Source organism: Carassius carassius, chromosome 3 (assembly GCF_963082965.1).
Source record: "Carassius carassius chromosome 3, fCarCar2.1, whole genome shotgun sequence".
Lineage (NCBI taxonomy): Eukaryota > Metazoa > Chordata > Actinopteri > Cypriniformes > Cyprinidae > Carassius > Carassius carassius.
In genome coordinates, this window is record NC_081757.1 from 10,641,097 (window position 1) to 10,657,850 (window position 16,754).

General features: G+C 36.6%; 1 protein-coding gene and 1 long non-coding RNA gene across 4 annotated transcripts in view; both read left to right on the top strand.

Moving 5' to 3' along the window:
• LOC132118756 (exocyst complex component 6B-like) overlaps positions 1-2,051 on the top strand; it is a 111,929-nt gene extending 109,878 nt beyond the window's left edge. For both annotated transcript variants that reach the window (XM_059528662.1, XM_059528663.1), the window contains one exon: positions 1,901-2,051. In XM_059528662.1, coding sequence (XP_059384645.1) covers positions 1,901-2,027 — 127 coding nt within the window. In that variant the 3' untranslated portion in view covers positions 2,028-2,051. The remainder of the gene's footprint in view (positions 1-1,900) is intronic.
• Positions 1-16,754, top strand: part of LOC132118923 (uncharacterized) — a 350,882-nt gene that overhangs the window by 168,356 nt on the left and 165,772 nt on the right. The window lies entirely within an intron of this gene.

Below are 16,754 nucleotides of genomic sequence, written 5' to 3' on the forward strand. Positions count from 1 at the left end.
GTTTGTGCCGACCACAGTATGTTTTGTGCAGTGAATTATCGCCAACCAAGAGCATTAAACCATCAAAATTCAAGAAACATTTTAAACCCAAACACTCAAACTATAAAGACAGGTCTGTGCCATGTTAATACTTTTAGTTTACAGTAAACAATTTTGCTTGTGTTTGGTCAGTAGCTAATCTTCAATGTAAAATCCTTGCCTGAAGCAGAACCAGTTGAGCATCACTTCTCTAAAACTCTGTCTGCCTCAATCTCCACTCTTCTTTGTTGAACACCAAAAGTGAGTCACAAACTCTCCTGCTCAATAAAGCAAGAATTCCGGACTAGGCGGTGGTGGTTCTTATCACTATGGTAATCACAGGCAGCTCTCTGTAATAAAGCAGTGATGCATTTCAATATATCAATACAGTCATGCATCTGTGGCGATGGCTATCTTGCCTAATACTTCTAGCGAATAAGACAGTTGGCAGAAGTAGAGCTAGTGCATTTGGTCCTATGGTGATAATGAAATTGCTTCCGTAACAGATCGACTCTCTCTTCAACAATATTTGTAACATAAAATTCTGTATTTATAGTGCCCTTATTCTAGACTTTGTAGAATTGTATGGTTTCTGTGAAGTTTGTGAATGTTAATTAAATGGTTTCTTGCAAAAGAGTTAAAGTTTGGCCCGTTCTACCTACTGTCCTAAAAAGGCGTGTTTTTTTTTCTTTTTCTTTTTCTTTTTTTTTGTTACTGCACCTTAAAAAAATTATGTACTTTTATGTATACTGCTATAAAAGGTTTAGGATCAGAAAGTTTTAAAGGAAATTAATACTTGTATTCAGGAAGGTCACACTAATTTGATCAAAAGTGACAGTAAGACAAGGTTAAATAAGATTTAAGAAAGATTTATTTTACAAAAGATTTATATATGTTCAAATTTCTATTCATGTAAGAATTCTGAAAAAAGTATCTTGGACTCCACAAAAATATTAAGCAGCATGACTGTTTTAAACATTAATAATAAGAAATGTTTTTTGAGCACTAAATCAGTATATTATATAGATTTCGGAAGCACCATATGACACTGAACATAATGAAAAATCAGCCATCACTAATAAATGACATTATAAAATGTATTGAAACAAGTAATAATATTTTGCTAAATTACCATTTTACTGTGATCAAATAAATGCAGCCTTGGTGGTTATAAGAGACTTCTTTTAGAATCATTAAAAAAAACAAAAACACAACAACCCCATACTTTTGAATTGGAAGGTTTTTTTTGTTGACATTTAAAAATGTTGCCAATTTTCTGTTTGAAATGAGCAAGGAAAATGCTTTTTTTCATAATTTGCCTCCTTGAAAAAAAAATTTAAGGTTGAGGACTACAGACGGAATAGAATAATGTGTTTGTTTTTTTCTTCTTTCCTTTATGATGATGGGTCACTTCAGTATTTTGTCAAACTCTGAGAGCTTGGCCAGGATTTGTCTGGTTGCAAATGAGAGGAATGTGCAGGCATTGGATCAGTGATCTCCAGGCTACTGAGAAGAAGCGTTTGGCACAAGTGGCAGGAAAGTGAGCAGGCTCATTAGAATCTCCATGCAGGACTGCTCCAAGGCTCCTGCATGGAACACCATATGGAGCGCCTTTCTTAACCACACAGTGAAACTCTGTGCCCTTCCTCGAGCTCCTTAGTGGTGCAGCACCCTGTGACCGACATATTGCCCTCTTGTTTCATATTCATCTTGGGTCATTTGAATGACGAATTCGGATTGGTTACGCTTTCTCTGTTTGGTCTCTTTAGTTACGAGCATTTAATTCTGAGGATTCAAGAGTGTCAAAGTGGAAGAAACCAATCAATTTTTTCCTGTTTTTTTTCAATCTGATGATCTCTTATGCTTCATTCATTGTGTGCAGGATGAAGGACACCAGCCGCAAGAACAACATGTTTGCTCAGTTCCGTAAAAACGAACGGGACAAGCAGAAGCTCATAGACACCGTTGTCAAACAGCTGAGAAATCTCATCGCCACCAACCAAGCCTGAGAAAGCCATCGCATCAGCATGCACCTCTATTAGTTGGACGTATTGTTCTATTCCCACACAGACACTTGCACTAACATTCACATATAAATGCACCTCTCTGAAAGGTCCACCTGCTAAACCATCCCGTACCTGTGGGATATGGTATCCACGTCTTCCTATGTGACTACCTGAACACATCATATTTTTCTCTTTAAAACAGGTTTTGGTTGCCTTTTATTGCCTTGTATTGAGCGTCTTACAAAAGGACTGCTTTCCTTCACACAATATGAAATGCCTTTACAATAGTTCTAAAGTATTATCTCTTTTGTGAATTTGACAACTACAGTTACACTGTTTTGTGGTTATTACTTCAGTTGCTGCAAAGTTAAAGGAAAACTTGGAACTCTAACTAGACTTGAATATTGCGGTCATAATTTCTAACGGATCATTTAAAGAGATAGTTCCCCTAAAATTGATCATTTACTCACCCTCCCTTCATTCCAAACCTTTCTATTCACTGTGGAACACAAAGGTGATATTATTGTAACTGTAATAATTATATTGGAAGTCAGTGATAGCCAAAACTATTTGGCTGCCAAAAAATATTAGAAAGAGTCATACAGGGTTGGAGCATATGTGAATAAATGATGACAGAATTATCATTTTGGCTGAACTATCCCTTTAATATGTGTGAGAATATAAATGAATATTCTCACAGATGGGTCAAGGGTTTATTTGAGTGCTGATTATAATGATGGAAGTTCTCAATACAGGGAATCTAGTTACTGCCCTTGTTAAATCTTTCATGTGTAGTAATTGTATACTTGACATACTTCAGCTTTAGTCTGTTACAGCCAAGACATAGATTATAGCTTAATACCTTAAAGAGCAACAGCTCTGTGGCAGTTTTAGAGAGGATTAGTTTACTATCGTCTTGAAAATGACCAGGCTAAGATTAAAGTTTGGTGTTTTTTGACTAGACGTCAAATATGCAGAATAGAGGCTTTTGTCACTTGTTATTATTTAATTGCAAATATATCAGCCTGCATTCAATGCCAAAACTGACTGAAGATGTGTAAGGTAGGGGAACATACTAGAGCAGGCTAATGTCAGCACATTTATACAGTCATGTGAGTTTATTTACACAGCTGTACATTAAAACCTAATATAAATTGCTTTTAGTATTTAAACAGTGTCGTCTTCCCATAACGTTGATGTTTTCTCTAATAGGAATGAGGGTGCAATATTAAGTTTTTCTTTTTTTTCTAATTGACTTGAGAGTTTTAGATAGCAGAGATTGTTGTGTTTAAAGGAAGTTTGCTGCTGCTTCTTTTTTTTTTTTCATTTCCAATTTTACTGACACAAAATATGTATTTGAAGCCTGTCCCTTACAATGGGTGCAACACTTTTAAACGATAAAGGGAATTATTCATTTTTAGGGACAGACTGAGCGCTATGTCAAATGATTTTAAGCTGTCTTCTGGAATCAGTCATGAATTTTTTCATGCCTATAATTAATTGTGGGTTTTTTTTTGCCTTCGCACAGCACCTGGTCCTGGACGTATGACCAGGGAATGGACATGTGCTGGTGGGTGAATGTGAGCACACATGAGAACATTCAGCCTTAGCCAACAGCTCTGATTGTAGAGAACAGTACTGACTCCAGTTAGAGATGCACTGTACAGATTGTTATATTAAACCACTGATGAATATTAAAATACTAATAAATGCAGCAAATGCCAACAAATAATAAATTGAAAATGTGTATTTGTATTTTGCATCTGAATTGTAATATTAATGGCATTTTACTTTTAGTTTGGGAACAGGGTCTGTATTCCATTATAGTATTAATATTTTAAAAGTTTTATTTTATGATATTATTTTTAAAGGGATTACATTTTAATTGTTTCATTTTTAGTATTTTATCAGATTTTTACATTATTGTTTTTATTTTAATTTCTGTTTAGCTTTAATTTACACCTGTTTCAATTTTAGTGTTTTATTACTTCAACCTATTTTATTCCACTTTGTTGCCAAGGTAGCATTTAATTTAAAGGGTTAGTTCAGCCCAAAATGAAAATTCTGTCATTAATTTCTCGCCCTCATGTTGTTCCAAACCCGTAAGATCTTCGTTCATCTTCGGAACACAAATTAAGATATTTTCAATGAAATCGGATAGCTATCTGACCCTCCGTAGACAGCAATGCAACTGAAAAGTTCCCAGGTCCAGAAACGTAGTTACTCCAAACGTAAACAATGCTGATAACCTCCAAATGGTCCAATACATTCTTGGGTACTCTCCAAAATGGCGGACCGTAACGTTTCTGGACCTGGGAACATTTCAGTTGCATTGCTGTCTATGGAGGGTCAGATAGCTATCCGATTTCATTGAAAATATCTTAGTTTGTGTTCCAAAGATGAACGAATGTCTTACAGGTTTGGAGTGACATGAGGGTGCATAATTAATGACAGAATTTTCATTTTGGGGTGAACTAACCCTTTAATATTTAGATTTTATACGCTTTATTTCAATTAACCATTTTTTTTAAAAGGTTAAGTTGTTAATACTTGTCCAGATGTGCACGAACCACAGGTCAGTGGCTCTGATAGCCTCAAAATGTTTATATGAATGCAGTGCAGTGGAGCTTTATGGTGGTCCATGCCTTTTTGATGAGACCTCACATGACCTAGAACTGCTTGATGTACACAACTCTTTCCTCTTTCCTTTCCTCCCACTCTATCTTACTCCATCTTCCGCCTTTTCATTGTGGCACAAAACCTGCCTTATCCAATTTTGTGCGATCACTGTCCCATCATGCAGTGAGAGATGCCCCCTGCCATCACCATTTATGTCTGTGTGTGGAGAACGTTACTGAACTGTGACCACACCACAAACACATCTTCCTTCATCCTCTCAGACGAGACACCGTGGCCCTCCGGATCTGTTGGTCTCCAACATGTTTTGAGCGAGTCAGGCAAAACAAATCTTTTGGGGCTCACTTGAGCGCGACAGGCTTTTTGTTGGGGTTCAGGAACCGAACAGTGCCAGCTTATAACCGGATGATGAATCCTGCCTCCAACTGCCCATCTCAGCGCCCCGGGACCGATGGCGGAGTTCGGAAGTTCTGGCAGTTACGGCCCTGTTGAGCCAAATGTAAAACTGAAGATTAATTGTTTCTTCTTGCGGTCCAAGATAAAGGACTTGCTTGAATGATTTATACTTTTGTCATATAACCCATGGTGAGGGAATTTAGTGATGCAGTCCTCTTGGAAAGTTTTCTATAACCCTTCGACTGGGACCTCCTGAGTATCGCATTTTAAGCCTGACCTAAAATACCACACATGTGGTACAAAAATATGGTACATATAAGTTGAGGGACAGTAAGATTTTATCTTATTTTTTCAACAGGGACACATTAATTTCATCACAATAAAGACTTTTACATTGTTACAAATACCCCAACACCAATGTTTGGTTAAAGATTTGAGTTTAGTGCGTGTGTTAGAGAGAAGGAAAGAGATGACAGAGAAGATGTGATCAAGATCAGGCTTCACATTTGCATGTTGTTTTTAGCAGAACAAAAAGATTGTCCTGTGTCCTCAAATGGGCCATTACAAAGAAGACGACGACGACGGATGGTCTGCCAGAAACAGATGTATCTCTTGCTTCAACAGATGTTGCGATCTCCCGGGTTGTGCTACAAAAACAAATCTGGATGAAACCGATTTAATAATGTATTTTACAAGACACTGAGAAAATGTCTTTGGAGATCATGCTCTTCTGCATGCACATTTAGGAAATAATTAAGGAATAATTGCCAAATGATAAATTATTTTAAATAGTTTTTTTATATCACATTTTAAATGTTTATGCAAGTACTGGGATATACTAATGAACTGCATGTGTGTATTTAATAATTATATAGTGCAACTGCATAATTCCAAGTTGTAAGCACTATATAGCTACATTCAGATGCTGAGAGAAACAATTAGGTTTTTACATAATTTAAAATATGCATTTCAACTGAAAAGCATGTTATTTTATTAAATTTTTTTTTTTTTGCTTATGTTTTGCTTATTTTTTTGTAAAATGGATAATCCCCATTAAGTAAATCTGTTGCACATAATGTTATTTTCCACATACATAAAATTGGTCAGCAATTTCAGTAAAGTACTCCAACTTTTTTTATCAGGACATATTAAGAAGATCCAGTAGAGCATAGTGTGGGAATATTATACTGTAGGCTATATGCTTGTGTCTGTTCGGTGTATAAACATTTCTTGAGGCAGACCTTGCATTTGGATCAGTATTGCCTTAGAATATAGTCAAAATGTCAAAACAACCCAAGATGAATGGAGGTGCATTGTAATTCAGTATTTTTGATATCTGATAATGAATTCGCTTTAGAAATATTTGTTTTACCAACTTTCTAAAAGACATTGAATGTATAGTAAAAGAGACCTTGTTTTGTGTGTCAGGAGCAGCAGAGGTCAGGTGAGGTCACTACTGTCTCAATATCCAGAGAGACATCATAGCGTGCAGGGGATCATAGAATAAACATTTGCCCAGAACAGAAAAGGAAGAAGAAAAAAAAAAAAAGAAATGAAATGGATAAAAGCAGTTTGCCAACGATGGCGAGGGCTGATAGCATGTCACCCATTGATCTTTGTCTCTTACGGAAGAAAGTAAAAAAAAAACCTGCATGTTTTTATGCCTTTATATAAGTTATTGTTAGAATCTGCGAGAGTGTTTGCAAATGGGTCAGATGAAAACGCCAAAGAGGGAAGAACAGTGGCTTGTTGTTTGCATAGTGTCTGCCTTGGTGTCATATCTGACTGATTATGGAAATATGGTGATCTGTGAACTAATCTCAGTCGGTTTCTTTCTCTCTATGCCGCAGTTTATCTGTCCAGTACCAGGACAGTGACCAACAATCACTTGGAAAACTGATCAAAGCTGTATTTGATGTTGACAGCATACTTTTTTGTATTGAGATGGATGAACCCCAGTGTAAATATAAGACTGATTATTAAACTGATCATGTGTAATAAGTCAGCAATGTGTCAAATTAGTACCTTAACTTTAATTAGGGTTAACATAAGTGGTTTCTTTACATCAAATCCTATCGTTGCCAGTTCCCCTGGTTTTAGTGTAAGACCCGAGAAAAACATGATAAATAAATAAATAAAATAGTCAAAATTGTAGAATACTTTTAAGCAATGATATGTTAAATTAAATGAAACAAAGACTTTTACAATGTTACAAAAATGTATATTTCAAAAAAAGTTGTCATTTTGAACTTTCTTTTTTATTAAAGAAAAAAAAGCATAATAGTTTCTACAAAATATTAAGCAGCACAACTGTTTTTAACATAAGAAATGATAATAAGAAATATTCAAATCACCATATTTGATTTAAGTCTGATATAATGGCTGCTGAAAGTTAGGCATTCCCATCACAGGGGGGTATATTACAATAAACTGAATTAATGGCTTTCTATTTGAATATTGTAATTTAAATTGCAATAATATTTCACAGTTTTACTGTTTAATCAAATACAGCCTTGGTAAGTACAAAATGACTTCCTTCAACAACCTATATAAATAAAAACCTTATTGTTCATAGTTTCCTGTGCTTTGTTGTTCTAAAAAACATTTTAGAAGCAGAAATTGGTTTCACTATTATTTCTAGTTGGTTCGGTTTATTTTAGTTGAGGTGAAAATCTCAACTCGGCCAATTTGTATATCTGATTTCCTGTACATCAACATCGAGATTCACAGGAGACAACCCGAACGTTAAAGGAGGGAGAACTGACAAGACAAAAGGTTGTGAGTGAAAGTGAAGTGAGAGTGTGGGAGAAGATGGAGTGATAGAGGAAGAGAGGAGAGACAGCGAGCGCACGTTCTCCTCTCCCCCAATGAAGATGGATGGCAGCCCACCCTCCCTCTCTCAGTGCTGCTGGGAGGTTATTGATGGGCTCTGGGAGTCAAAGGTTACAGAAACAAAACTCTGGTTTCCTCTGTGCGCTCTCTGTGTGTCCTCCCCTTCAGTCAAGGTGTTTGGGAGGGATTCTGGGAGGGGCTCGGGTTTAATTTGAACACTGACAGCGACACACACCCCTGGTTCTACACAAGCCTGAAGGGGCCCATCTATCATTGCTGTGAAGCACAGAGGGTGTGTGTGTGGGATTGGCGATTTATTGTTACATGGACATGCTAATAGCACTGGCCCCCACAAAGCCAGTGGGTAGTGGGGGTTATCATTGAGCCATCTATCTCCATCCAACTAGCCGCTCAATCACTCCACGTTTTCCTCTTAGTTAACACACTATGTGTGGTAAATCTCCATCAGTCATCTACAATATGGCCTTAAGTAATGCCTTGTCTACTTTGAATTGCTTCAGCATCAACTTTTTGACCAAACAAATTTGTTTAAGATTCTAAAAATCATAAGTCTACAATTACTTTGAAGGCTCTGTTCTCCAGCATCCTCACATATGGCCAGCACTCCAGCTCTTGCCATGACAAAAGTTGTTTTCCTACATGACTGACTTTTAGGACATAAAGCAGGGGGTAAATGAGCAACCTGTTTCTGACTATAATAAAAAATGTACTGGAAAACCTAAACCACACTTTGTCCATTACAGCTGATGCTAGAGACAAAGGACCTGGCATTTTGATTCTTCCCTCTTTTAGACAAAATTGGTTAGACAAAATTGGATTGAATGACTGCTTTGGAATGTAGTTGCTAGGAATTTAGGTTAGATTAGATTTGGACTCCCTTAGTTGTCAGATTCTTTTGGGTCCTGTTACTGTCCAAATGCTGATATCTCTATTTTAGACGCTTGACCTGAAATCAAAAACCTCTGCTCTTCAAGAAAAAAAAAAAAAAAAAAGCGATTTAGGGTCTCTACAACTATTTCGATTCAGAGATTTCATGTCAAAGCTGAAGGGTATGTTAAAAAAAGGCAAATCTTGTCATCTTTAAACTGCTATTTTTACCAAAATTACTTGCCTAAAAATAGCTTTCAACGCTAATCATAATAAAACATGTCTAAATGTTCAGCTTTTGGCTTTCACAGGAGTAAATTACATTTTGAAAAGTATTAAAATAGAAAATGGTTCAGTTTAATCATAATAAACAATTCTCATAAAAACAGTGTATGGTGGTTGGATCTCAAGTCTCCTTCTAGAGGTCCAACATCCTGTAGCTCCAACACACTTGCCTGGAAGTTACCAGTCAGTCTGAAGACCTTGATCATCTCAGGTTCAGGTGTGTTATTAGGGTTGGACCTACAGGAAAAGGTCTGGGAGATATTCAGATGATTGCTTTCGAGAGCAGACTTGTTCTCTTTGGTTCACAACATAGCCTCAGTTGGTGTAAACACAGTTTGAATTGATTTGCCCAAATAGGACCTGTTTGAGGACCAGTTTCCTTGTTGATCTTGGAACATCATTGCAGTAACATTTCTCTGTTATTTTCAGAGGGACGTTCGGTTTACTGTTGTGCATCTAAAAATAGGTGTAAGATATTGAGTCACTGAGTGTGAGTGTTGTTTGTCTTGTTCTGAGGCATCGACTCTTCTGTGGAACTGCTCTCCATATGTTTGCCCACTCCAGAGTCACTTCAGTTACGGTCTTTCGGTTTCAGTCACAGATGTTTTCAAGGCAGGTGATTTGACAGGGAACAAAACAAGAGCATATGCTGGCTAAACTAAGAGAAGCAAACAATGACGAAACGTTTCAAACATGTTGTGTTCTGACATCCTTACAATATTAAATATTTACTTTTGTTATTCAGCTATTAGTTATTATTTTATTTAGTTTTTGTTGGAGGTCTTTTGTTATTGGACTTATTACATAAGTAGTTACAATAATAAATCATTTCTATAATACTGATTTGTTCAGCGTAAACCCAGAGAAGGATTTTAGCTCATTTGGATCTGTCTTACATTTAAACTCACATTCTTACAGCAAAACTGAAAGGGATTCACAAGAATATATTCCTTTGTCCCTCATCTGTATCGTCTATTCTCCATCCGTTTTGAGGTACAGGAATATATCTGTCGTTGAGCAGCAGGTCACAAATGTTCTTGCTTCACCCAAAGTGAGGAGGTGTGCAGAATTTCTGGAAGAAATTTATGTCAATAATTATTTGCTAATATCAGTGCGTAATTGTCATTTACCAAGAAACAAGCTGATACATGTGTGCATCCTTTTGGGAAAACATACTAATACAAATCGTCTCACACTTTACTGATGTTTTTATAGGTAAATGATAAACTACAGAACTTAGATAAAGTTCTCAAGGTAAAGATTTCAAGTTTAGCAGATATTGTGGATTAGTTCTCTAATATTAGTCTGTCATAAAATGTAAAGTTTTACTTGTTGAAATAGCCAGCTCCTGGTGATCAATAGTCAAATGACTTTCAATAACAACTTTTAAGTCTGTCCTGCTCAAATTACCCGATTGATATTTGATTTTTCACTCATTTTCTTTAGGACTATTGTTATCTTTATACTAGTGTACCATTAGTATTGTAATGAGCATGAGAAACATTTTTGTTATCACTTCTCTTTCGATTTTAAATTTCATTGATTTATTTGTAGTTTTTTTTACTTAAAAAAATGTATCATCACTCTCCCAGAAAATCACCGTAAAATGGTATTACTGGTTACATTTTTCATCTTATAAAAAGAAAAATTGTATTGCATGGAATTCTACTGTAAAATACTATTTTTGCAAATTAACACTATGAAGTAGCATATAATTAGAAAGAAAAACCATAAAAGAACATTCCCAGAAGAGACGCATAACATATCCTTATGTTTTGGATATTCTTATTTTTGTCATCAGTAATGTACATTAGGATGTTTTACGTTACATTTTCTTTTATTTAATTCATATTTATTGCATCATTTTAGTGCTGTTTATTTCAATGATGCTGTTTTGTTGTTGTGTTTATAACTCTGTACACTTCTACAGGATGTAGAAAGTGCAAGTAGCTTGGAATGTTATCATTATTTCACTTAAATATACAGTTATGAGTTTTAAAACAGGCACCACTATTCCATCTTGTAATACTGTGAATTTCTGGTAAAGCCAGCAGCCAGTTTTTTACTGTAAATTTCTCTTTCTCGTGTATGCTTATGACATACTCACCTGTTTGTCTCTCCCACCTCATTTGACCTTGTCTTTCCATTCTTTCATCCAGTGAATCATTGCAGCTCTACTCCTGGGTTTTCAGCTTCGGCCTGGAAACTCCCAAAAGCTGGCACAGTGAGTGAAGTGTACCTGACTTCCTGCCACACTGGATCCTAAACCCTTTTTTTTTTTAAAGATTTGATCTCAGATAAGAGACAAAATAAACAAGAACAATAAATTGGCCAAAAACGTACGGACAAATTTAATCCTGACCCCACATGTATTTTACATATTTAGACCATTTTCCCAATTTCCATTTGAGCCTCTTTCAGATCCACCACCATGCTTAAGATTTACACAAGATTGATTATGTTTTTGTTGAAGTACATGTAAACCAGGTACTCCCAAAGCAAACTACCAAACAAGCTAGCCTCAAATTATACACTGACATTCAAATATTCCTTATAGGAGGCAAAGAACAAAGTAATTCAATATCCCCAAAACAGGCTCAGGGTGACAAGAGGACATGAGAAATAACTTGACTGTGTTAATGTGAAACACACTTTCTGCATCTTGTTGTTGAATCGACCCCAGATGGACCTAGAGGCAACCTTGGTTTTGAGTTAGTGTGGGGCACACATGTCCTTTTGAACTGTGCTTGTGACTTGAGATGCTGCATTTGTGTTACAAACATGTTCCAGTAGATTTTATCCCATGTGAGTTTTGGTTTCAATATATTTATGTGCTGTTCCTGTTATGTTGCATAGAATTCTGGGTCAGTGTGTCTTCAAATCTGTCTTTTGTGCATAATTGTGTTTATTCAGTTGACACCAGGTCACCAAAATAAGTCATTAACCTCTTTACCGAGTTCACTTATCAATTTTGACAGGCTCTATAAAGCTATACATGCAGGATCTTTCAATTTTACATTTCTTTGACAATACTATTAAAAGTGTCATAAATGTAATGCACCATATTCCAAGTCTTAAGCAATACAATGAAGTAGTGCAAAGGCCAAGGTGTTATTTACTGATGATAGTCAGCTCTAGTGGTATGTAAAAACTTGAAATATAGAGCACAAGTTGTAGATGAAGATGTTCTTCCACAATTTTTTTGTTTTGTTCCACAGACAAAAAGTCATACAGGGTTTTGAGTGCAAAGGATGAGTAAATGATTACAGTATTTTTTATTTTCCGGTGAGCTATATTTATAATGCTGTTACTGGGCCTCGCTCAGAATTATCTTGCTCATTTTTTCCCATTTTTTGACTTTAAAAAAACTCTACATGAACTTTACAATGTAAACAGGTTTCCAAACACTAGTCGGCTTACACTTGCCGACTTTGTAAATGTTTACAGAGGAAAAAAATAGGCATCATGCACTAAACAAGTGAGGATCACACCCTACCACACTTTCAAGTCCTTCTAAGCACAATTATTATTAAGAGATGCATGTTTTTAAAAAATGCAAAAAATACCAAAAATAAATGACTACATGAAATCATAGTCTGATTCTAGATGTGTGTCCATCATATACTGTGATTTTCCTTGAAATCTGTCAGCTCTGACTGCTTAAAATCTGCAGATTGGCACTGACCCTTTGTATATTGTGCTGACTTAAGACTGCAGATATGAGCAAAAATCTGGACAAAATACATGTAGTGTATTCCATCTTTAGTCAGAGGCTCATTGTGTTGGTGCTTTTTACGTCTGATAGCAGTAAATAATGATTCCTGTCATAAATCAATAGCACAAGTACAGGTGCTTCACAATAAATTAGAATGTCAAGGAAAAGTTAATTTATTTCAGTAATTCAACTAAAATTGTGAAATTCGTGTATTAAATACATTCAGTGCACACAGACTGACGTAGTTTAGGTCTTTGGTTCTTTAAATTGTGATGATTTGGCTCACATTTAACAAAAAATCTCAAATTAGAATATGATGACATGCCAATCAGCTAATCAACTCAAAACACCTGCAAAGGTTTCCTGAGCCTTCAAAATGGTCTCTGACAAACATTGACACCCTTCAAGGAGTGTAAGTCACAAAAATTAATTGCCAATAAGCTGGCTGTTCACAGAGTGCTGTATCCAAGCATGTTAAGAGAAAGTTGAGTGGAACGAAAAAAGTGTGGTAGAAAAACATGCACAACCAACCGAGAGAACTGTAGACTTAAGAGGATTGTCAAGCAAACTGGATTCAAGAATTATAGAGAACTTCATAAGGAATGCACTAAGGCTGGGGTCAAGGCATCAAGAGCCTCCACACACAGGCTGCAATTGTCGTATTCCTCTTGTTAAGCCACTCCTGAGGAGAAGAAGAACTGGACTGTTGCCATTGGTCCAAAGTCCTTTTTTCAGATGATAGCAAGTTTTGTATTTCATTTGGAAACCAAGGTCCTAGAGTCTGGAGGATGGGTGGAGAAGCTCATAGCTCAAGTTGCTTGAAGTCCAGTGTTAAGTTTCTACAGTCTGTGATGATTTGGGGTGCAATGTCATCTGGTGTTGGTCCATTGTGTTTTTTGTAAACCAAAGTCACTGCACCCGTTTACCAAGAACTTTTGGAGCAATTCATGCTTCCTTCTGCTGATCATCTTTTTGAAGATGCTGATTTCATTTTCCAGCAGGAGTTGGCACCTGCCCACACAGCCAAAAGCACCAAAAGTTGGTTAAATGACCATGGTGTTAGTGTGCTTGACTGGCCAACAAACTCACCAGACCTGAACCCCACAGAGAATCTATGGGGTATTGTCAAGAGGAAAATGAGAAACAAGAGACCAAACAATGCAGATGAGCCGAAGGCCACTGATAAAGAAACCTGGGCTTCCATACTACCTCAGCAGTGCCACAAACTGATCACCTTCATGCCATGCCGAAGTAGGAAGTAATTAAAGCAAAAGGAGCCCTTACCAAGTATTGAGTACATGTACAATATATGAACATACTTTCCAGAAGTCCAACAATTCACTAAATATTTTTTTTTTGGTTTTATGAAGTATTCTAATTTGTTGAGATCGTGAATTGGTGGGTTTTTGTTAAATGTGAGCCAAAATCATCACAATTAAAAGATCCAAAGACTTTGAGTTTATTTAGTACACAAGTTTCACAATTTTAGTTGAATTACTGAAATAAATGAACTTTTCCTCGACATTCTAATTTATTGAGAAGCACTTGTAAATACAGAGAAGAACTAGATAGCTAAGATAGCTGAAAATCGTATGGGGCTCTGCCTGAATTCATGGCAGAAATTTAGTTCCTGTGTCTCTGAACCGGTTTTTATGGAAACCACAGTGTTTAACTACTGAAACCCTTAATCCAAGCTAATTTATTTACTATACAATTGGACTGACATTATCAGATGCCTAGAATGTGCTTTATTGCACATTGTTCCATGATTATGACCTCTGATGATGTCTATCCAATTAAAGGAGAGATGCCATTTGTCTCTTCTCACTGAAGGGAAAGAATGGGATTGACACGATTTCACTGAGTGACAAACTTGCTGGTGTTCTTACACTCTGACTTACCTGGTCTCTTTAAGCCAGTGATAATGTTTTATTGGTTCCAGGGTGACAGTTTGATTAGGTTCAGAAACATTAATAAATACTACAAGGTTTTAAAATGGTTTTTGGAAACAATGGAAATGACCTGGCTTGATTTTTATAGGCAAGACACAATGATTCAGCCTCTATATCAGGTAATGTACTGTAAACTGTTGTGGCTAAACTGCGTCCACTAGCTGTAATGCAAACCAGATTAGCAGCTGAAAGCCATCAGACCTCCTGATGACCCTTCTATTCCGGCTGTGGTCTGTGTAATCAAAGTGAATTGGGATATGCTGATGATTTTCAGATAACGATCTACCTGCTATCTGTCATATATAACTCAATTTGAGGAATCATGAGCGCCACAGTGACAGCTGATAATGCTCGGTTTCTCTCAGCGCCTGAAGTTGTAGTTGTTCAAAATAAAGAACAGCAAATGATTCATCAGAGCTTGTTCATCTTGGGAACTGAAGTCTTGTATACATTGGAAAATATGTGAGCAACGTTAATCACTTTATGGAAAAGTGGATCATTAATGATTATTTCTTGGATATGTGTCTGTGGAAACATTCCCTTTAACGGTTTTATTTGTATACGATTTGAAAACTTGGTGGTTTGGTTTATCCTTTAATCGTGTGTGTGGCCCTAATGGTGATTAGTCACTGTACCTTATTTCCACTGTCATTTCCTTCATTACTGTGAGCCAACTCAGAATGGTTTCATTGTGTTTGAATAGCACTGGTGAGTCATGTCACACTCACAGAACATGCTCCTCAGTGTGTCCTCAATAGGAAGGGAAAGTTGTATAATATATATATAGTTACTACAGGTTTGTGTGTGTGAGACCCATAGATGTTTATTCATGTAATCTCTCCCCTCTTTTATATCTTCTGACCTCGGTTTGAAATGGTGTTAGTGTTGCTTGTCTTAAGAGCTTTGATCCAACCTCAGCAATGGTGTGTATTTACGTATGAAAGCCTACTTTGAATTATGTAATGCTTATACAAGGGCATAATGCTGTGTCACAAGGTCTCAGAGCCATTGCATATCAGATTCATGTTATAGAGCTGGGTTGGTGTTTAAATTGCAAGCTAAAAAGCGCTGCAGTTATTTTATACTGTATATCACACCTCAACTTAAAGAAATAGTAGTCCAAAAATAGTAGAAATAGTAGATCCAATGGATCCTCTGCAGTGAATGGGTACCATCAGATTAACAGATGTTAAAAGCATCACACCAATCCACAAGTAATCCACATGACTCCAGTCCATGACTTAAAAAAGGTGTTTTTACTTCAAATAGTTGCTTCTGACTAAAATGTGGGTCCTTTGTTCATAATATTGATTTCTTCAGTAAAAAGTTGCCTCGTCTGAATCAGGAGAGAAGTATGAACAGATCGAGTACCATTTCTAAGCGAAAACAATTAAAAGCAGTTCTAAACAAACATGTTGGTGGATTTTGATGTGAGATGACAAGAGGTGATAGAGTTTGTCACTGAAGGAAGTTTTATTATGGATTCTAGATTTTGTCCTAAATCAGTGGCTTATAGTTAAAATGCCTTAATTCGTTTTTCCCCCTCACAAACAACTAGCATTTCACTTCACAAGACGTTAGGTTATATGTATATGTTAGATGCGTGACAGCGTGCGCTGGAATCAGAGATTGAGAAGTTCCCTCTGTCTCCGCTAGGCGGCAGTGCGACGTTGAGAGACGCGTCCAGGTTGACAGCGGCAGACAGCCTGAGCGAAGAATGTCTTAGGAAAATATCAGAAAAAGACAGAAACCCCTTGGATTTCACTGTGCAAACTCGGGACAGGTTTAATTTGGCTTAAAACAGATCGAAAAAGCATAAGGGAGAGAATCCGTAAGCTTGCAGAAGTCACACTCTTTCAAACGGAATGAAGAAATCGATGGATTTAACTTATCGGCACGCGCTCGAGAACTCATCGCATTCATCTTAGAAGCGAAAAGACGTGTAACTATCATGTAAACGCGCACTTTATAATATTATGAGAATTGTTAGGTTTCCAAACAAGTAAACTGAATATATGACGAGCA